This window comes from Zalophus californianus, chromosome 6 (assembly GCF_009762305.2).
Source record: "Zalophus californianus isolate mZalCal1 chromosome 6, mZalCal1.pri.v2, whole genome shotgun sequence".
Lineage (NCBI taxonomy): Eukaryota > Metazoa > Chordata > Mammalia > Carnivora > Otariidae > Zalophus > Zalophus californianus.
In genome coordinates this window covers 110,320,536-110,343,504 of record NC_045600.1, presented here as the reverse complement: position 1 = coordinate 110,343,504, position 22,969 = coordinate 110,320,536, and the positions used below count along the sequence as shown (strand labels likewise).

The window sequence follows — 22,969 nt, the reverse complement described above, 5'->3', positions numbered from 1 at the left end:
TATTTGCTAGCGTCTATGGGTCTACAGAGCACAAACCAAAGTATCACACACCTAACTTCTTGTACAAAATAATCAGTGCTCATACTCCACTTTTCTAAATATCATGAAACATCAAGATAACTCATAATGATGTTCTAGAGTAACTCAGAATTGACATCACGTTCACCAACGAACTGCTCTTATAACAGGATTCAGCTCCTAACAGGATACCAAAGCAACCATGATTCAATAAACTGATTTGGAAATCAAAATTCAGATAGTTGAAAAAAAAGAGAAACAAACAAAAATTAGTCTAAGGACTAACTGATTAAGGTGTAGCTGGTCACCTAAAGATGATAAAGGTAAAACACCAAACAACAGACAACCTTGATTTCTCTTACTAGCATCAGAGTTAGGTTTTTAAATTATTTTGTTAAGGCTTCAAGCCAATCCTCAATTTAAGAAGCAGATTAAAACTTTAAAAGACTTGGGGTATACAGGAAATAATCAAAGAGTAGTTTCATTTATGCTTAAAGGAGTTTTATCCTCACACTTTTCAGTTCCTATTATACACAGAAGTCATAATCCCTATCCCCATAATGAGCTTACTATCACAATCAGTGTGATATATATCTTACGAGAAATAGCAAGAAATGAGAGTGATTAGGGAGAAACACCTTAAAACCCACAAACAAGATCCTTTAAATGACTGGAAACCAGAGTGATCTATGATTGACACATCCACACACTTATATGGATATATAAATACCCACATATATGCACATATATTTGTATATCAAACATCCATACATATTTGTGGGATGTTTCACCCTACATATAAACCACATTACTATGTGGCAAAATTTTAATTGAAACATCTCCTGTTATTTCATATGTCACTATTTAATTTACCAGAAATGAAGCCCCTGTTTTCCCAATTAAATTTATAAGCTCTTTGGGAGATAGACCTCATTTTGTACTCCTTATATTCTTGCCCGAATCCAAATTCTGTAAGCAATCAATAAATTATTTAATTGATTTTCCAATTTACTAAAAGTTAATTGGAAATTATTTTGTACATACTATTTCTGTTAAAAAAAAAATCAAAGTCTTGCTCCTAATACAGTGTCTAACACATAGTATACACTCAATAAATATGTACTGAACTGAACCAAAAAGAGCAAAACAGATGCTCCCTGTAATGTGGAACTGCAGTTAGGTTGATGCCATGTCTAGCAGTTGGCCAAGACAAGACTGTAGGATATAAGAAAGACAAAAGTCATGTCAAATTAGATGGGCCCAAGAGGAAACAAAACAAAAAAAGAAAAACTAATCAAATATTCAAGATGACCATATGTTCATGCAGTAATGAGATAAACAATCTGGACATGCCTATACAGATCAACCCCCTTATACAAACTCCTAGGAGGTGGGGATGGCACATTATATAAGGATTCTGTAGCGTTTAACATTAGCCCATTACAGATGGCTAGCAGTTGTTAACAACCAACTAACAACTCAAATGTGCTAAAGGAAATTCCTCCTTGAACTGAAAAATACATTTCAGAAATATAACCAGATCATATTAGACCATGTTTTTCAAAGAGTGGTCCACAAACCACATCCATCAGAATCACTCGAGACATTAAAATGCACATTTCCAAATCCCACTCAAAAACTACAAAATCAGAATGGGGAAGAGGAAGAAAGGAAGGGCAATACTAAGAACCTGCCTTTCTAATAAAATCTCAGGTGATGCACACCAAAGTGTAAAGCCTTTGATATAAAATATCTATAATTATATGCACTAGTAAGGGAAAGATTTCTTTTCTACTCCTGATTTTTCACTCTTTCCACTGTTTCCTTATTTCCTAGACATCTGTGTTCCCATACTCTTACCCTCATTAACTAGCCATTTTTCCTAGTTCTAAGACAGTATTTGAAAGGTTCTTTTCCATTCTGTTGTGCATAGCCCACCCTCAAACTACAGTACAACTGCTTTTTCTGTATTGAAATAATCTACTACATTGTATATATAAAATCAGTTCTGATCCAAACAAATACCAAACCAATTTGATTAATGAACCATTGGTTAATGAACCATTTCACTTTTAATTCAGGTCAATTTGCATTTAGGAGTCCAGATTATCAAACAAATATTACTCAAATAAGATAAGCCATATCTGACCTCTACTTGCTGAACAATACCTTGCCTACTTGAGTAGTTTCTTTCAAGATCATGTTGCAAGAGTCGACCAGAGAATGATGGTGTTTCTTTATTTAGCTTGAATTCAACCTAAAAAACATTATTTGGGGAAAAATTTAAAGTAAGTAATGAAGATAATTATAAAATTATGTACAATACTGACACAAGCCACAACAGAAATGAACCTTGAAAACATGATGAGTGAAAGAAGCAAGACACAAAATGGCACATAGCATAGGATTCCATCTATGAAAAACTGATAATAAAAAAATATAAAGAGACAGAAAACAGATTTGTGGTTTTCAAAGGTGGTGGGAAGAGGAAATGGGGAGTGATTGTTTAATGGGTACAGGGACTCTCTTTTGAGTGACAAAAAGTTCTGGAACTACATAGTGATGATGACTGCACAACCTTGTGAATGTATTTAATATCCCTAATTTGTACAACTTAAAATGGCTAAAATGGCAAATTTTATGTTATGAGTTTTTTAAAACACACACATACACACGTACATACACACACAGAGTCAATTTCATGAGGTCAGATGAAATTATGCTCCAAACCACTCGCAATTCCTCCATATCCTCACCACAAACACAATGATTAAAAGAACCATTTTCTAGAAAACAAAAGCAAAAACCATATGACAAAAAGTAAATTCTGTTGAAGAAAAAATCACGATGTTCTTATCATTAGAATTCCTTTTAAGAATCCAAGTATAATAAAATTGTATATCTAAACCTTCTAAGAAGGGTTTTGTCTAAATTTATTTTAAATTATTTGATAGGAGGACTGAGAAAAACAAAACCAAAACAACCACTCATGATTAGCCACCAAAAAACCCTAAGTACATATCTTAAAATAGTTATGATGCTTCTGATTCATCCATACTATAAACATTATAACAGCATTTGCATTATAACTTTATGAATTATATGAGCTAAAGGTATTTTCTCAGAACATATGTCCACTCTAGAGAAAGTAAATGGATTTGAAAACAATCTGGACAAGGCACATAGTTCCTAGAAATACACTCTAATGATAAAACAGGATCTTTCCAGCAAAATCAATTAGCAAAACTTTGGAGGAAATCCAATACGTCCAATTATAATAAAGAATATTTTCAATTAATCTAGCTAATTGCTATTTATTCAAGATGATCAAATGGTCTACTTTCCAAGTGTTTATTTTCACATATAATGTATAATCAACTACTGCCTCCTTGACTAATGGTGTCCTTCCATCAACATTCCTCATGCCCCTCCTAACCCTCCTCATGCAGTTGTTTGTAAACTCTGTCCTTCACTTTAGAGCTCCCCCAGTGACATCTACTGAATAATCTTTTAGGAAAAAATTGAATTGTGATGGTTGGAGGTATCCAACTTGGGCAAAGGGGGAAAAATTGTTTTGTGTCTTGAGACAGTTCTGTGGGAGGTAGATGAGTATGTCTGAGTGCTGAGGTGAGACAGGAGGGAAAGAAAAATGTGTATCTCAAAAATCAAATCTAAAGCTAGAAATAATGGAAACGCCAGGGGATACTGTGTGCAAATTTGGGAAAAAAGAATCTTACGTTCGTATCTTAACTTCTAAATAGCATTAAGCTCAATATATTTTCACTGCTAATCTATTATGTTCTCCTTGATTTTAAACGGAATGTGTAGATGTATCCCCCCAAATTATCACATTTTATCCATTATAAGATGCCATCAGTAGGAAGACATACCATCATTTTATCCACTACTAAGAAAGAAAAAGCTTTCCTAATTCAACTATGATGTGCCATCAATTTTAAGAAGAATCCCGACTTAAGAAATGTTTAAATGTAAAAAAAAAAAACAAAACAAAACTCACCTCTTGTAATTGGTGAAATAAGAATCAGTTTTTAAAAGAGGCTTTTAAAAGAGACTTTGACTTTATGTGGGCAGAAAATAAAAATTATTTTAGCTCTACTCTTTAAATCATGCTGCTATTTGTGTAGATTACAAAATAATTTATCTTTGATTTAAATACAAATCTGCTTAAATCTTACTTTGCTTTTTTCAGGAAGCGATGATGTTTGAATAACCAGATGAAGCCCACAGTTCACCTGCAATGTAAAAATTATAGCATAAAATATGCTCTTAACTTATATACACACATATTTCTCCCCAAACTGGTACAGATAAAGATATAACAAACACTTAGAATAAAACAGAATGCTTGCTTTTTGTTTGTGGTAAATGATCTTGTTCTGAGGATCTGCCGAAAACAATAAAATCACGACTAAGAATTAAAAGGTTTCACTGTGATTTATTTTCCAAAATGTCTGCAGCGATTTAACCCTCTACCTTAGCACCTCAGGTTTTTGACACTTGCCATTTCAAGTCTACCTAAATATCTCAATGGGACAGGTGAAAGAGGGGGAGTACCTATTAATAATACATTTTTTTCTAAATTAAGAAAACGGGTGGGAGATTGGTTAGAAGAATTGAAATGAACCTTAGCCTTTCACAGCAGACCAGCTCCACCTTCTGGGAAGCCAAGAACCTGGACAAGACTTTGAATACCCATCATACAATATTAAATACCCTCCAAGTGCCTTGGTCCAGTCCACGTATCTCAAGCCTCGGTCAGACAATAGCTTGAGTAGATTCATTGGTCCTGGTCCCAATACCAGCCCATCACCTAGGACAAAGACGCCAGTCAGAAAGAACGATACGAATGGGGAAAAAGGGAAGGCAGGAGACCCAACCTACGTTGTTCGCAGCCCGGCCAGAAACAGAGCGGTACTTCCCGGGAATCATGGCAGGAGACAGTCCAGGATCTGTTAGATCTGCCTTAGAAGCGACGATACAGCGGAGACTCAGAGACAGAAAGGGGTCATCTCCCAGGCAACCCGCTCAGGGGTTACCATGGAGACGACCATTTCCGGTCTGGTCCTCTCCTAAATCAACTGGCCAACCCGGTCGATAGAGCCTCCGGTGATGTTTGCCCGGGTCCGGTGCGTCCGCACTTCCTCGTCCTACTTTCCTGGCCTCGTACAAAAGGACCCGGAGTGTGGGGAGGAGGAGACCCGGAGGAGGGCGGCCGCCTCGGTAGCTATGACAACCACCACTTCCGGTCCGTTCCTCTTTACGGCCCACCTCAGCTCCGCCCGCGCGAAATTTGGATCCCTCTGCGGGTGGCCACCTGCTCTCGGGGGAGGACCGCCGAGCGCGGGCGGAGGCCGATATCCGAGCACGGCGTACGGCCCCGTGGGGCCCCAGCTCGGCACTTCCGGTGGCCGGAGGTAGGGGCACCGACGTGGCGCCGCGCCGCGCGGACCGGCGCAGGGGGACCGAGTCGCCCCGGCTGGGAGCGCGCGGGCGTGCGGAGGCCGAGGTCGCTGCTATGCCGGCCCGCTGCGTGGCCGCCCATTGCGGCAACACCACCAAGTCCGGAAAGTCGCTGTTCCGCTTCCCCAAGGACCGGGCTGTGCGGCTGCTGTGGGACCGCTTCGTGCGGGGCCGCCGCGCCGACTGGTACGGGGGCAATGACCGCTCTGTCATCTGCTCGGACCACTTCGCTCCGGCCTGTTTTGACGTCTCTTCGGTTATCCAGAAGAACCTGCGCTTCTCCCAGCGCCTGAGGCTCGTAGCGGGCGCCGTGCCCACCCTGCACCGGGTGTCCGCCCCAGCACCTAAGGGGGAAGAAGAAGGAGAGCACGCGGGCGGCCCCGAAAAGGGAGGAGAGCCCCAGGCAGTCAGGCAGGCAGAGGCCGCCCCGGGGCCGGCCTCCTGTACGCTCCTCCGGGCCAGGAAGACGGCTGCGCCTTCACAGGTAAAGGGCCATCAGAAGTCCACCGAGGGTCGTGGAAGGAACCCCGGACTGTGGCTCGGCTCTGCCACTAGTGTCACCTGGGGAAGGTCCCCTCACCTCGAAGGGTTCTGTTTTCCCATCTGTAAAATTAGGAGGGTGCTGTAGCGGGGATCTCCAGGTCCTATTTAACATGAACACTATGGAATTACAGTTCCTTCTTAACCTCCTTCTCCCCCAGCCTCAGGCAGACTCACACTCTCGTCCTTTAGATTCTAGAGTCACCTTCACAGTCCGCTGCAGACTTTTTAAATAGAAAGGGTTCCATTTGAGCAAATCTCGAGGAAAGGGGTGCTTGAAACTGTTTCTGCGTAACATATTACCTGAGCTGGAGGAAATGATTATAACTGCCAAAATGGTGAGGGAAGGGGGATGCGGAGCTACGGATGAAGATGGGGTTTGCTGATAAACAATCTCTTGCCGCTCCTAAACTTCCTCTTGACTAGCTTCCTGTAAGTTAAAACATCACAGTGAGCTGAATTTTCCCACCTTGCCCTCTTCTGCTAATTTACTAATCCTCATATGCATTGCCTAGATTTACTTTGCATCTGGTTACTATATCTTCTTCCCCACTTACCATCTTAATGAAGACTTCCCAGCCTTATTTAAGATAATCAAACTTCAGCCCTATCACCATTACATAGATTAAATTATGACTTTTAATTGGATCTAAAAGGTGTTCATTTCTAGAGATGGGAAGAGTTCACCAAGAAGTCAGCTGATCTGTAACTGACATTTGGGCTTTGAATATTCGGATGCGTTGATGCGTTGGTAGAATTTTAGAGCTGAAGGGAAACTAAGTGCTCTTCTAGTCCAGACCACACTTTATGCACAAGGATGCCAATCCAGGAGATTAAGAATTTCCTCACCGGCCTGTAATATTTGCTCTAAGTCCAATTGCCAGACCAAAACTTTTTCTGAAATACCAACCTGCTCCCTACATGGGAGTGGGTGCTTAAGACACTTTTAAGGTATCCTGAAATTACTAGGATAAAGAGCAAAATTATTAACACAACCTACAAGTCCTTGCATGCTTTTTGGCCCTGCCTACCATTCTAGTCCTATCCAAGGCCACTGTCCTTGTTGCTCAGTATATACCAGTCATGTTGATCTTTTCTGTTTTTGAACATGCGATGTTCCTTCCTACCAACAAGCCTTCACTCATTTGTTTCACATAATACCCTGGAATTATGCTCCTCCCATTCACCATCATCATCAATTAAGTCTTTTTACTTTAAAAATCAATTCAAACATCCTTTCCCTTTGGTCCCCTATTTATATATTTTCATTCTTCATATATTTCATGTGCTTCAGTAGCACATATACTTCAATAACACATCACAGTTATCATTAAATAATTGTGTCGTTTGCTTAATGTTTGTCTTCACATTAGAATGTAAGCTCCATGAGAGCAGGGATCCTATCTGACATGTTCTTTATTGTATTGGCAGTACCTAGACAATATTTTGCAAATTTTAGGAATTCAGTAAATATTTGTGGAGTGATTATGTGACTCTAAGAACACTTTTTTGTACTTTAATAGACTTTTCAGTTCTTTGCCAGCTACCCTTCTCACCCAGCTCTATACCAGTCAAGACATCTGTCCCTTTATCTATCCACTATCACTACTTATCCAACCTTTACCTAAGCACGTATATAATACACAAATGCAAATATGTAGTAAAAGAGAGGAACATTAAACATGCCATGCACACCCTTATACCATTTTACTTCCTCATAATTAGAGCACCTAATCAAAACTTGGGAGAAGAAAAGTCAGGTTAGTGAAACAATCAAAGATTTTATAACAAAGGCTAACCTTGAGGAAATCTGGAGTACATACCAAACCTACTTTGCAATTAGAATATTATATATATTAATATAATATATCCAGCCAACATTTCTAACAATCCATATTACATTAATATACTTGCTGTTTATTAGGAAACTATGTGTTAGTTTTATTAATAGTTACTTTAAAAGTATATAAGGTTAAAAAGAGTTTAGAGTTGTTCACAATCCCTTTTTCGCCAGGTCTGGATTGAGAACCCCAGTAACATTGCTAAGTTTGCTTGTACCACCTCTGGCTCCTTTCCCCACTCACTGTTTTTCCAATTCCAGGACTAACTGACTAAAAATCAAATTTCCAGGCATTCTACAGCATTTATTGAGGGGCTATTGTAGACACTGTTCTGGGTAGTTGGTGCTTAATGTAGATAAATATAACTGAATGTTCCCTATCTGTAGGGAGCTTGAGAAAAGATTAGGGACCATCTCCCAGGAGAAAGGGGGCTCTGAGGAGCACTATACACGATCTGATATTTTGCTTCATGAGACTATGATTATTTTCCTTCACTGTTAATTTCTTACTTTTTATCCAACTGTATTTTTTAAACTGTCTAATTGAAGTGTAACAAATATGCAGGAAAGTGCACAAATATTGTCATTAAATTATCACAGCCCGAACAAGTGTAGCCACTAGATAACTCAAAGAAATAGAACACTGCTAGCAACCCAGGGGCACTTATATCACCTGAGCTGCAGCCTTCCCTCCTCCTTGAACCAAGTTTGCTTTTTTTTTTTTTGCTTCATAGAGTAGAATCATGTAGGTATTTCTTGCATCTGGCTTCTTTGTTCAACATTATATTTGTGAGAGTCATCCATATTGTTGCATACAGCAGTAATTTGTTTTCATTATTATGTAGCAGTCCATTGTATGAATATGCTAAAAAATTTATCTGTTCTACTCTATTTGGACATTTGGGTTGTTACCATTTGGGGGCAATTATAAGTAATGCTGCTATAAGCATTTTTGAACATGTCTTTTTCATATTTGCACACATTTCTGATGGTATATACCTAGAATTGCTGGGACATAGTATGTTAAACTTCAGTAAATAATTCCAAGTGTTTTTTTAAAATAGTCTTACCAATTCACACTTTACCAGCAGCATATGAGAGTTTACATTGTTTCTCATTTTGCCTGCACTTGGTTTGTTAGACTTTCATATTTGAGTCCTTCTGCAAGGTTTGTAGTGGTGGTTTACTTTGCATTTCCCATTTGTAAATGAAATTAGTAAGGGAACACCTTTTCAAATGTTAATTGTACATGTAGATAGCCTCTTTGGTGATAGGCCCATTTTTCTGTCAGGTTATCTTAACTCTTGTTGATTTCGGGTTCTTAATAAATTCTGGCTTCCTTTGTCAGTTAAATATGTTTCAAATATCTTCTCCCACTGTGGCTTGCCTCTTTCCTCTTAATAGTGTCTTTTGATGTACTGAAATTCTTAATTTTAATGTAGACCAACTTACCAACATTTTTTATATGCTTAATGCTTAAAACATTCTATTATGCTGTTTTCTATAAACTTAATGTTTTTAATTTTTACATTCAGACCTACAACCCATTCAGAATTGACTTTTGTGTGTGATGTGAGATAGGGTTTAAGTTTCATTTTTTTCCCTTATAGATACCCAATTAACTCAGTTTCTTCTACTGAAAAGACCAGCATTTCCTCATTGTCCTACAGTGTCAACTTTGTCATAAGTTTCTATGTACACATTAAGTCTGTTTCCACATTTTTAAATTCTGCCCATTTATCCTTTTGCATATTTTTTGCAGTATTATCACAGTACATTAATTACTGTGGCTTATATTAAGAACCAACATTCAATTGATCGATTTCTCTTACCTTGCTCATCTTGGATGTCTTGGCTATTTGGGGCTCCTTGAAGTTCCATATATATCTTAGAATTGGTTTGTCAGTTTCCACAAATTATCTACTGGGATTTGATTGGGACTACATTGAATTTATAAATGAATGTGGGGAGAAAGAGCATATTAACCATAACAGTTCTTCCAATCCATGAACATAGTATAGCCCTACATTTATCTGGGTTTTTACATTCCTCTTAAAAATATTTTACGGCATTCTATGTAAAGGTTTTTACATATTTTAATTAGATTTATTCCTATTTGATTTTGCTATTATAAGCAGTATTTAAAATTTTATTTTTTATGTATTTATGTAGATAAATTGATTTTTGTTGTCCTTGTATCCAGAAACCTTGTGTAAACCTATTTATTCCAATAATTTGTAGGTATTTTTCAATTTTCTACATGTCTATAACATGTCAGTAAATAGTTTTTGATGTTTGTGCTTTTATTTCCTATTCTTACTACAGTGTTGGGAACCAAAGAAGTGATGAGGAATCCTTTTTCTCATTCTTATTTCCGGAGGGGAGGGCTTTAAGTTTACCATTTGACATGATTTTTGCTACAGTTTTGTGTGTTTTTTTGCAGCTGCTTTTCATCATAAAAAAATATTCCTGCCTATTCCTAGTTTTTGCTACAGATTTAAATCATAAACGGTGTTGAATTATATCAAGTGCTTTTTCTGAATCTATTCATAATCGTATATTTTGTCTATTCTGTTATTGTGGTGAATTATATTGCCTGGTTTTGAAATATAGAACCAAACTTGCATGGCTGAAGGAAACACATTTTGGCCAATGCATACTGCTCTTTTATATATTGCTTGATTTGATTTGCTAATAGGATTTTTACATCTGTGTTCATGGGCAAACTCAGTCTATAGTTTTTCTTTCTTGAAATGTGTTTCTCAGGGTTACCTAGGTGGCTCAGTCGGTTAAGCATTTGCCTTCAGCTCAGGTCATGATCCCAGGGTCTTGGGATTGAGTCCCGCATTGGGCTCCTTGCTGGGCAGGGAGCTTGCTTCTCCCTCTCCCTGCCTCTGTCTCTCTGACAAATAAATAAAAGAAAAGAAAAGAAAGAAAGAAAGAAAGAAATGTCTTTCTCAGATTTGATATCAAGATTATGCTGACCAATTTGGAGTTATTTCCTCTTATATCATTCTCTGGAAACGTTTCTATTAATTGGCATATATTCATTAATAAATTTGGTATTAACATTTGGTAGAGTTCGCTGATAAAGATACCTGGTCCTTACCTAGTCCTGGAGTTTTCCTTGTGGGAAGATTTTTTTTTTTTTAAGATTATTTATTTGAGAGAGAGAGAGAGAGCGTGTGCGCATGAGCAGGAAGGGCAGAGAGAATTTCAAGCAGACTCCATGCTAAGCACAGAGCCCACTGCAGGGCTTGATCTCACAAGCTTGAGATCACGACCTGAGAGGAAACCAAGAGTTGGATGCTCAACCAACTGTACCACCCAGACGCCCCTTGTGAGAAGATTTTTAATGATGGATTCAATTTTTTTTAACAGTTACACGGTTATTCAGTTTTTTGTTTCTGCACTTATTTTGACAAATTATATTTTTCTAAAAATTTGTCAGTTTAAATTTTCAAATATATTGACACAAAGTTATGATAATCTTTTATCTTTTAAAATTCTATATGATCTGTAGTAATTTTTGCTTTTTCATTCTGTTTCTGTTCTGCTTCACCAGGTGCTTTTCGATTTTTATTAATCTTTTCAAAAAATAAACTGCCTTCTTGGTCTTTTTCCTAGTATTTTTTTTTCATTATTTTGTATCATTTTTCCTTCCCTGTACTTATTTTTTTCAACTTTGATTTTTTAATTGATAGGTTAAATTTATATATTACTGAGCTAAATGATTAACAGAGATATTTTCTTGTCTATTTTTCCATTAAACAAGCTTGTTAAAAAGTGAAAACTTCACTTAAAGATATCTGTACATATTAAGATGTGGTATTTCACAGTGATTAATATAACAATAAAAATTTTTTTAAAATGTGGTATTTCATGCAAAGAATATCGTAAGAATAACCAACTTGCTTATGTGAAGACAAAACATTGAATTACCAAATAACTTCAAATTTTACCCAGCTGCTTACATTTTTAAAAAAATTTTCCAGTAGTGGGGCGCCTGGGTGGCTCAGTCGATTAAGTGTCTGCCTTCAGTTCATGTCATGATCGAGGGTCCTGGGAACAAGCCCGGTGTCTGGCTCTCCGCACAGCGGGGAGCCTGCCTCTCCCTCTCCTCCCCACTCTTGTTCTCTATCGCTATCTCTGTGTCTCTCTGTGAAATAAATAAACATATTCACATTTTTTCCAGTATTTTAAAAATTATTTTTGTAAGGCTTGACTTTTTTTGAACAGTTTTAGGTTCACAGCAAAATTGAGGGGACTACAGAGAGATTTCCCATATTCCCACTGCCCCCACACATATGTTGGCACCTCCACTATCAACATCCCCACCAGAGTGGTACGTTTGTTAGAACTGATGAACCTACATTGACGCATCACTATCACCCCAAATCCATAGTTTACCTTATAGTTCACCCTTGATTCCTCTACTTTTTAAATTTTTATTTACTGTTCTTCTAACTTCTTGAGAATTTAAATTGGATCATGGGTTTTCAGAGTTTTCACATTAATGGCCAAAGAGGCATCTGAGTTTCACATGAGTATTTCCCAATTGTAGAATTCCCTAGCGTGGTATTAATAAAGGAAAAATTGACTTCTGAAATGAGGATATGTTAGAAATATTTTGTGGAATAAATTTTTTGTGTGATAATAATTCCACTCTAATTAAGCCTAATTAATTTTTCTATACTCTCTTGTGCATATAAGACTATAAATTCCCTTGTAAGCATGGCATTAACTGAGTCCCACAAGATTTTGATATAGAATATTATTATTTAGCATAAAATATCTTTTTTCTTAAGATTTTATTTATTTATTTGACAGAGCGAGAGAGCACAAGCAGGGGGAACAATGGAGGGAGAGGGAGAATCAGACTCCCTGCCAAGCAGGGAGCCGGATGTGGGACTCGATCCCAGGACCCTGAGATCATGACCTCTGAGCCGAAGGCAGACGCTTAGCCATCTGAGCCACCCAGGTGCCCCGCGTAAATCTTTTTATTTCACTATAAATTTATCTCTTATCTTTTTTCATGGGTTATTTAGAAGTAGGTTTTTAAGTTTCCAAACATACCGGCATTTTGTACTTCTATTTTTGTTATCGATTTCTAGGTTAGTTACACTGTGACCAGAGAATATACAGCATATGAATTTAATCCTTTGAAATTTGTTGGTACTTGTATTAGGCAAAACATAGGTCAGTTTTTGTAAATGTTCCATGTGCACTTGAGATGAATGTGTGTTCTGCAGTTGAGTATGTGTTATATATGTCTATTAATCATGTTTACAAGTTCTCTATCCTTATGGAATTTTTGTCTACTTATTGTATTAATTACTGGGAGAGGCATGTTAAAAATCTTCCACTGTAATTTTGAACTTACATATTTGATCTAATTCTAACAGTTTTTGTGTTATATAGTGCTAATAAAGCAACATCAGCTTTCTTTAGGTTAGTGTTGGCATAGTACATCTTTTTACATCCTTTTATTTTCAATCTTTCTGTATCCTTAAGAATTTTGGCATTTTCTCCTATGATTGCCTCTTTGAAGAGAAGGTGTTATCTTTTTCCTCTGGCTGCTTCTAATTTTTTCTCTTTGTTTTCCAGTTTTACTGTAAAGTGCATAGGTATGGCTTCCTTTGTTTTTATTTTGATAAATACAAATAGTACTTTTGTAAAACCATGTCTTAATGTCTCCTCTCCATTTTGGTGAATTTTCAGATGTTATTTGCTCAAATAGGGCTTCTGTCCCATTTTCTGTCTCTTTTCCTCTGGTACTACAATTAATATCATATATGATACTTTTTCATTTTATCTGCTTTGTCTTTTGTGATCTTTTCTATATTTTCCAAACTTTTTTCTCTCTCTGCCTAATTTCAAGTATTTTCTTTTGACTCATGTTCCAACTGATCAATATATATTTGGAAATTCTGCTTCTTAACCTTTTAATATGAAGAAGGAATAATCAGATATGTGCACAAAAGATTTATGTTCAAAGATTTCTAATATAGATTGTTTTAATAAATTACAGTATATCGGTACAACAGATTGTATGCAGCCATAAAAATTATGTAGAATATTTAATAACATAGAAACATGATTATTAAAGGAAAAAACAAGGTTATAAAACAGATGATCCCAATTAAAAAAAAAAGCACACATGGAAAAGACCAAAAAAGTTCCAAAATACAAAGTTGTTAGCTACGGATAAAGAGATGATGGCTAATTTTTAGTTTATTTTTACTTCTCTGTATGGTGCAAATTTTTCTCAGTGATAAAAGGTATTATTATTCTAATGGGAACAAGTTATTTTTAAAAGCCTGATTAAATTTCTAAAATGCTGTTTTTTTCAGGCATAAACCCATTTTGTAAAGAAATATGTACTTATTCTAGACTTTTATAATGCTCGGCTTAGAAGTAGATATAGCCAATAGAAATTGGTCATAATTTTATAAACACAAATAAAAAGGTAAGACTTATATTTTGATTTAAGTCCTCAGTAATATTAGGTGTAATTATTCCTGTTACAAAGGGACTCTTCAGGGCACCTGGGTGGCTCAGTCAGGTAAGCATCTGCCTTCAGCTCGGGTCATGATCCCAGAGTCCTGGGATCAAGCCCCACATCGGGCTCCCTGCTCAGCGGAGAGCCTGCTTCTCCCTCTCCCACTCCCCCTGCTTGTGTTCCCTCTCTCTCACTGTGTCTCTCTCTGTCAAATAAATAAATAAAATCTTTAAAAAAAAGAAGGGATTCTTCACAAAACTTTCTTCACAAAGTTTCTTTAACTTGGGTGTTAATAGCCTATAGTACAGCAACTATGAATGCCAGCTAAAATGTTTTTTCAGTGGTTCAAAGGCAATTGCCACGACCAGGGCACTAGATAAAATTACAGAGCAGTTTAATTTTTTTTTTTGCTTTAAATTTTTTTTTTATTGTTATATTAATCACCATACATTACATCATTAGTTTGTGATATAGTGTTCATGATTCATTGTGCATAACACCCAGTGCTCCACGCAGAACACAGAGCACTTTAATTTTGTTTTTTGTTTCTCTGTCACTTCTTATTTCTTCCCACAGGCCCCCTTACATATTCTAGATATCCTTTCTTAGCCTCTTCCACATAATTTCTAGGTACTCAGTCTTATGTTAACTTCTTTTTTTTTAATTTTTTATTTAAATTCAATGTAGTTAACATATACTGTATTATTAGTTTCAGGGGTAGAATTTAGTGATTCATCAGTTGCATATAACACCCAGGGCTCATTACATCAAGTAATGTAAATCATAAATTGCCAAGCATTCTGGTCAAACAGAAATTTATAAGTTATTTGCTTACAACTCATTATTTTTTCCTAAATCAATAGCTATAATACTACTAGTATTAAATTATTGGATATCATAGCAGTAGCATTATTCTAGAAAGCCTAATCATTGGTCCTTTATACCTTACGGAGAAATACTTAAATAAAATAATATGATTGGCTTTAAATGTTTTTATGCTTTCCTGAGAAAAATTACAATGTGAAACAGAAATTTTGATTTGCAGGGGAAGTAAGAGGTAGAAAGGAGCAGGATTCGGATACTTAGAAGGTAACATAAGCAATTGTACTACTAGGTATTTATCCAAAGGATACAAACATAGTGATTCAAAGGGGCACCTGCATCCCAATGTTTACCGCAGCAGTGTCCACAATAGCCAAAATATGGAAAGGGCCCAGGTATCCATCAACAGATGAATGGATAAAGATGTGCTATATTATACATATATAACATATATATAATAAAATGGAATATTTTGTGTGTGTGTGTGTGTGTGTGTGTGTGTGTGTGTGTGTATAGTGGGAAATTAGCCATCAAAAAGAATGAAATCTTGCCATTTGCAACGACGTGGATGGAACTAGAGGGTATTATGCTGAGCTAAATAAATCAGTCAGAGAAAGACAAATAGACAAATACCATATGGTTTCACTCATATGTGGAATTTAAGAAATAAAACAGATGAATATAGGGAACAGTATGGCAGAGTTCTTAAGAATTTGGACTTTGGAGCCAGCTTGCCTGGATTCAAACTCCAGTCTTCCTACTATGTGACCTTGAAAACTATTATTTATACTCTTTTACTACTTCTCACTTTTGAAAGATAAAACCGTACTAGTTAGGCTACCTTTGATATGGTTCTCCTCTGATTTATATTTTTAGATTACATGTGAAAATGAAGTTAAACAAACACAAGTCCCTGCTAATAATCTATCTTATGGTGTCACTTCGGTACCTACTCTCTGTGAAGAAGGCCCAGTGCATAAAAGTACACAAATGTCTCTGAAAAGAACCCCTCACTGCAGTGTTGGTATGTCTGGACTCTTCGACTGATAATTGAATTGATCTTTTGTATACGAAAGATAAATGACAAGCAAAATGTACTTCACAGGCAAATGTGTTTATTCTCTTTCAGGTATTCAGGCCAAAGTGAAAGTGTTTGGAAAACAACTGTGTAATGCCACTACTCAGACCAACGGATTGCGGTCCAGAAGTGCCTCTCTCTTTGACATTTACTCCAGTGGCTCAGAGCCAGATGCAGACTGGGATGTGAAGAGTGAGCAGAGCAATTTGTCATACATAGCTGTGCAGGTGAAAGAAGAGTCTCGTTAAAAATGCAACATCAGGGCGCCTGGGTGGCTCAGTTGGTTAAGCGACTGCCTTCGGCTCAGGTCATGATCCTGGAGTCCCGGGATCGAGTCCCGCATCGGGCTCCCTGCTCAGCAGGGAGTCTGCTTCTCCCTCTGACCCTCTTCCCTCTCGTACTCTCTCTCTCTTATTCTCTCTCTCTCTCAAATAAATAAATAAAATCTTTAAAAAAAAAATGCAACATCAAATGACTTGATGTCCTATAGGTTTTCAAACCTTCGCTCACATAATTACTTCTTTGCTCTCGTAAATCTTTCACTTTGGGATAGTTGGGTATCAGCAAAATTTGTTCAGCTCTAAGGCAAAAATATGTCTGCCCTGCCAAGGTCATGAAGATCATCCTTCCCACAAACCTCCCCACCTCCCACTTTCACCTCTTGTTTCTTTTTTCTTTTTATCCTTTTGGTGGAAATGGAGTTATAAGACGAAACCACAATAGCAGCATTTCCAGATCAAGATGAAGCACTGAATATTTAAGCTTACCATAGAAACAACACTTATGTGGGACTTACAGGACATTCACAAGTTAGAATGTCACTATTCTAAATATTTTGAAGATAATAGTAAGCACAGCCAAGTGTGATACTATTGAATGATTTGGGAGCCATGAGACTTAGCCTTGATTATTATTTTTTTATGTTGTATATTTATTAGTTTGTCCATTTGTAATACTATTGGATCTGTGGATCAGTCCCTGTAAGCATTTCTGGTGAAGTTATGGCTCTTACAGAAAATTTTCGAAGGGAATTGATTTAAATAGAGATAGAGTTTCCTATACTTGGATTGCCTTGTTAATGAAATCTATTTGCATTGGTTCCTATCACAACAAACCAATTAGCTTGATGAATTTATATTGAAATTAACATCCAAAAAAAAGTATTATATTTCTAACATAACCCCATTTCAAGAATTAGGTTTTCCTCTGTTGATACCATTCTGTTGAATTCTACATTTGGGAAATAAGCATGTGAAACATAGCCGCCCCATCTGCCATTCACCAGGAAAATTTCTATGGCAGTTTTGTACCATGAAGTAATTTGTTACAATTGTTTCTGAGAAACTTATTATAACTCTGATCTTCTATTGAGAATAATAAAAATAAATGTCCATTTTATACCTCACATGTCTTGTTAGTTGCTCATGACTGGAAGAACTTGCATGCATTTTATCCTAGAAGGTTTAAATAATATACCAAAGTGATTTTCTTCCAAAGCTAATTTCATGTGTGACTTAATTTGAACAGTGTAATTTTAATAAAAAGAATAATAAAATATTAATAGAAGTTGTGAGCCTGAACAATGATTATGTAAATACATAACTATTATTATTATTATTGCTGCTGCTTTGGCTTTGAGATGACTATTTGATGTTTTGAGAGAGCATTGTGTTTTAAAATTAAGAATACAAATCTTCTGGGGCGCCTGGGTGGCTCAGTTGGTTAAGCGACTGCCTTCGGCTCAGGTCATGAACCTGGAGTCCCAGGATCGAGTCCCACATCGGGCTCCCTGCTGCTTCTCCCTCTGACCCTCCCCCTTTCATGTGCTCTCTCTCTCTCTCAAATAAATAAACAAAATCTTTTTAAAATAAAAGAATACAAATCCTCTGAAGCTGAATACTATTAGTAAGTACCTATTGTTCCTTGAGCTTTTAAATAGCCTATCACCTTAATTCAAATTATAACGAATGTTATATACCCATTCATCCCCAAATCTCACTGCCATGAGTTTACTTCTCTGTGTTAAACACTTTCTTTCTTTCTTTCTTTTTCTCTTTCTTTCTTTCTTTCTTTTTCTTTCTTTCCTTCTTCCTTTCTTGCTTTTCCGTTAGGTTTTTTTTCTCTTACCAATTGAGAATTTATATTGGTTTGTTGATTCACATGATTTTATAATGTATTGTGCAATGTTTCACTGTCCTAAAGTAAAATGAAATACTGGCTTTTTTTTAAATTAAATATGAAGAACGTACAGTTTATATAATATTGAATACTTTTTGCATATTTTCAATTATCTTAATTTCTTTTGTTGCCAGATGAGTTTAATGGGGAAAAATGAGATACACCTCAACACCTGCCATATCATTTTTCACTTGTTTATGTGATAAGTACTTATTTTTTTAAAAAGATTTTATTTATTTGAGAGAGAGAGAGCATGAGGGGGGGAGGGTCAGAGGGAGAAGCAGACTCCCTGCCGAGCAGGGAGCCTGATGTGGGACTCGATCCCGGGACTCCAGGATCATGACCTGAGCCAAAGGCAGTTGCTTAACCAACTGAGCCACCCAGATGCCCTGTACTTATTAAACTTATTAAACATACTCTGTGCCAGATAACTGTTCTAGCTGCCAAGGATACCCTGGTGAGCAAGACAAAAATTCTCCCCTCTTGGTGCTTACCTTTTAGAGGGGAGCCAGACAATAAACAAGGAAATGGATGAATAATTTTAGATAGTGCTATGAAGAAAACAAAGCATAGTAAGATGTTAGAACATAATTGGGGTGGGGGAGAGGGTTTGCTCTTTTAGGTAGGGTAATCAGGAAAGGCCTCTCTGAAGGTACAATATTTGATCAGAGACCGGATGATCAGAAGAAGCAATCATGTAATGATTGGAGGGAAGAGCATTCCACATGATAGGAATGGCAGGTGCTCTGGTATTTGAGGAACAACAAAGAGGCTGGGTTGGGTGGAGACAAGGAACTGAGCAGAGAATGATAAGGGAGGAGATTGGAGTGGTATACAGGACGAGACCGTGTAAGGCATTTGCTATCACTATCAAGAATTTTTATCTTATTCTGGGCTTAAGTTCTATTTTAAATGTATTTTATGGCTGGCTTATCTGCCAGTATTTATTTCTTATACTTAGAAAACATAATTGGATTCATACATAAAGTCAGGGAAGATAGAGATGTATCAAGAGTGTGTGAATATAAGGCTTGTTCTGTCAAAAATATTGGGAATTATGGAGAGATGATGGTGGTGATGGTGTCATTTTCTTTCAAATCTCCCCAAATTTCCCTATGGAAACAAATAGAGCAGTTCCTATACTGCCAGTGGCAAGAAAGCTTGTATCAGATTAACCCTCCCATGGATAACATATACAGAAAACAAGTAACTTTGACAGACCTGGGGAGCATCAGAAGCAAGTAGAAGCAGCAAGTCAGCCTTAAAAGAGGTGAACTGCAGTGGGTGAGATGGCCTTTGCTTGCCTTCGCACCTGAGTACACTCCTCATTCCATGCTGTGAGGGGCAGCTAGAACTCAAGCAGAAAGTTGCCATCTTACTGGCTTGAGGAGTCAGAGTTGAAAATGAAGGGCTACTGGAGTGAAAAGTGGTGAGGCAAGTCATGGAAAAGTAGAAGCCACTGGAGAAAAGGACCAAAATCTGCTTATAAACCACCCAAATCCTGGTCTAATCACTGAAGTACACACGTGTTGCCTGGAGAGACCTCAGGGGCCCCAGCAGAAAGCAACAGTTGGAAGCCTTGGCTTAGCTGCTACCCATCACAGAGGAAGCAGAGTTTGGAGTTTATGAGTGCAGCCAAGTTAACTGGCTGTTAGAACAAAATCCATCATGCTTTAAAGTAAGATGAAAGAATTTATCATCTAAAATGCATACAATATTAAGAACTACTAGTCATGTGGAGAAATTGGAAAAGTGTGATCAATAATCAAGACAAAAAGGAAGCAACCCCAGGATAACCAGAACTTGTAATTAGCAGACAAGAACTTTATTTTTTAAAAAAGATTTTATTTACTTGAGAGAGAGCACGGACAGAGGGAGAGGGAGAAACAGACCCCTGCTAAGCAGGCAGCCCGATACAGGGCTCCACCCCAGAAGCCCAGGATCATGACCTGAGCTAAAGGCAGACACTTAACTGACTGAGCCACCCAGGTGCTCCCCCCTCCTTTTTTTAAGATTTTATTTAGCAGACAAGAACTTTAAAAGAGCTGTTACAAATGTGTTCAAACCTGGAAATACAGCAACACTGAATGAAGAGGTGAGGAATCTCAAAAGAGAAAAAGAAACTATAGAAAAGAACCAAATGGAAATTCTGGAGCTGAAAAGAGACAAGCTATCAAAACTGACACTAGAAGAGGCAGAGGGGGCGGAGCAAGATGGCGGAGGAGTAGGAGACCTGGATTTCGTCTGGTCTCAGGAATTCAGCTGAATAGGGATCAAACCATTCTGAACACCTACGAACTCAACAGGAGATCGAAGAAGAGAGTAGCAACAACTCTCTGAACAGAGAAGCGACCACTTTCTGGAAGGTAGGACGTGCGGAGAAGTGAATCCGAGGCGATATTCGGGAGGATAGACGGCGGGGGAGGGGGCCTCCGTCGGCCGCTTCTGGCAAGTGCTAGAGCCGCGGAGCACAAAATCGGACCTTTTAGAAGTCGGCTCCGCGGAGGGACGTCGCTCCAGTGGCTAAGCGGGGGGTGGAACCCTCACGGGACAGTGTGGTCTCAGGACCCTCGGGGTCACAGAAAGACCAGGCGTGCCTGAGTGCGGCAGAGCTCCCAGGTATCGGAGCGGGGAAGCCGGCTGCACAGACGGAGCCGAGGCGCGGGCTCTCAGCTCGGGGTGGCCATAAACCGTGATCCGCGGCCCAGTCGGGCCACTGCGCCTCCAGCAGGGACCCAACAAGCGGCAGAGCCGGGGAGACTCCCCTTCCTCCCCCGGGAGGAGCAGCGCGGGAACGCACCGCAGGGATCTGCTGGGTTTGGAGACTCCACACGGGGTCGGGTGCCAGACATAGAAACGCTGGGTCACAGGCCGGGTGAGCACAGAGTGCGGCCGGAGACCGGGGACATGGGAGAAACTGCTTTTCTCTGGGGGCGCACTGAGGAGCGGGGCCCCGAGTTCTCAGCTCTTCCGGGCGGAGATTGGGAGGCCACCATTTTCACCCTGGTCCTCCAAAACTGTACGGAGAGTTTGCAGGGAACAAAAGCTCCTGAGAGCAAACCAGAGCAGCTTGCTTAGCCCGGACCGACAAGGGCGGGGCAATTCCGCCTCCGGCAAAGACATTTGGGAACCACAGCAACAGGCCCCTCCCCCAGAAGATCAGCACGAACAGCCAGCAAGCCAAGACCAAGTTCATCGATCAAGGAGAATGGGAGAACTCCAGCGCTAGGGGAATACTGCACATAGAATTCATGGCTTTTTTACCATGATTCATTAGTTTTTCAAAGTTAACTTTTTAACTGTTTTTTGTGGGTTTTTTTTTAATTTTTCTTTTTCCCTTTTCAACCAACATCTTATCAATCCCTTTTTTAAAAAAACATTTTTTTATTTTTCATTTTTAGAGTCATATTTTATCCCTTCATAGTAGTTACCCTTATTTTTGGCATATATATATATAAGTTCTTCTCTCTTTAAAATTTTGAGATACAGTTTCTTCTAACAGGTCAAAATATACCCTAAATCACTGGTGTATGGCTTTGTTCTAGTCTCCTGCCTGACCACAGTCTCTCCCTTTTTTTTTCTGTTCTTTTTTTTCTTTTAAATCTTCTTTCTTCTTTCAAACAACTTCTTATCTTATCAATTCCATTTATAAAACCTTTTATACTTTTCATCTTTACAGTCATTTTCCATCCCTTCATTGTATCAACCCTTATTCTGTACATATATAAGTCTTTCTTCCTTTAAAATTTTAGGAGGCACTTTCTTCTAACAGACCAAAATACACCCAAAATCTAGTGTGTGGCACTGATCTATGCACTAGCCTGATCATATTTGATCATATTCTGTTTTTTTTGTTGATGTTGTTTTGTTCTGTTTTTGTTTATTTTTATCTTTTTTTTTTCTCTTTCTTTTTTCTTTCTTTCCCTTTTGTTTCCCCTGGTTTCAGGTCTTTTCTGATTTGTATACAGTATATTTGCTGGGAACATTGTTAACCTGTTAGCATTTTGTTCTCTCATTCATCTAGTCTCCTCTGGACAAAATGACAAGACGAAAGAAATCACCTCAGCAAAAAAACCAAGAGGTAGTACCGTCTGCCAGGGACCTACTCAATATGGACATTAGTACGATGTCAGACCTAGAGTTCAGAATCATGACTTTAAAGATACTAGCTGGGCTTGAAAAAAAGCGTGGAAGTTATTAGAGAAACCCTTTCTGGAGAAATAAAAGAACTAAAACCTAATCAAGTCAAAATCAAAAAGGCTATTAATGAGGTGCAATAAAAAATGGGGGCACTAACTGCTAGGATAAATGAAGCAGAAGAGAGGATCAGCGATATAGAAAATCAAATAATGGAAAATAAAGAGGCTGAGAAAAAGAGAGGTAAACAACTACAGGATCACGAGGGCAGAATTCGAGAGATAAGCGATACGATAAGACGAAAAAAACATTAGAATAATTGGGATCCCAGAAGAAGAAGAAAGAGAGAGAGGGGCAGAAGGTATATTGGAGC

General features: G+C 38.0%; 2 protein-coding genes across 5 annotated transcripts in view; one reads left to right on the top strand and one right to left on the bottom strand.

Annotated features, from left to right (window-relative positions):
- The window catches only part of LRRC49 (leucine rich repeat containing 49), a 172,250-nt gene extending 167,142 nt beyond the window's left edge, over positions 1 to 5,108 (bottom strand). For 3 of the 4 annotated variants that reach the window (XM_027571538.1, XM_027571539.1, XM_027571540.1), the window contains exons 1-3: positions 4,921 to 5,108; positions 4,215 to 4,271; positions 2,188 to 2,275 (exon numbers count right to left, since the gene is read on the bottom strand). In XM_027571538.1, coding sequence (XP_027427339.1) covers positions 2,188 to 2,275; positions 4,215 to 4,271; positions 4,921 to 4,968 — 193 coding nt within the window. In that variant the 5' untranslated portion in view covers positions 4,969 to 5,108. Of the gene's footprint in view, positions 1 to 2,187; positions 2,276 to 4,214; positions 4,272 to 4,752; positions 4,850 to 4,920 lie in introns of all 4 variants that reach the window. The other variant, XM_027571541.2, reaches the window with a different exon arrangement.
- Positions 5,109 to 5,420: 312 nt separating this feature from the next.
- Positions 5,421 to 17,847, top strand: THAP10 (THAP domain containing 10). Its single transcript, XM_027571542.1, has 3 exons — positions 5,421 to 5,983; positions 16,080 to 16,227; positions 16,333 to 17,847. The coding sequence occupies exons 1-3, from the start codon at positions 5,555 to 5,557 to the stop codon at positions 16,527 to 16,529; spliced, it is 774 nt and encodes a 257-aa protein (XP_027427343.1). The 5' UTR covers positions 5,421 to 5,554; the 3' UTR covers positions 16,530 to 17,847.
- The last annotated feature ends 5,122 nt before the right edge of the window (positions 17,848 to 22,969 follow it).

What these genes read in the sequence shown, in the direction of transcription:
- THAP10 (XM_027571542.1), top strand. Translation starts at nt 5,555, where the DNA reads ATGCCGGCCCGCTGCGTGGCCGCCCATTGCGGCAACACCACCAAGTCC. An exon ending in AGACGGCTGCGCCTTCACAG is followed by an intron (nt 5,984 to 16,079) that starts GTAAAGGGCCAT and finishes TTATATTTTTAG; the next exon opens with ATTACATGTGAAAATGAAGT. An exon ending in AACCCCTCACTGCAGTGTTG is followed by an intron (nt 16,228 to 16,332) that starts GTATGTCTGGAC and finishes ATTCTCTTTCAG; the next exon opens with GTATTCAGGCCAAAGTGAAA.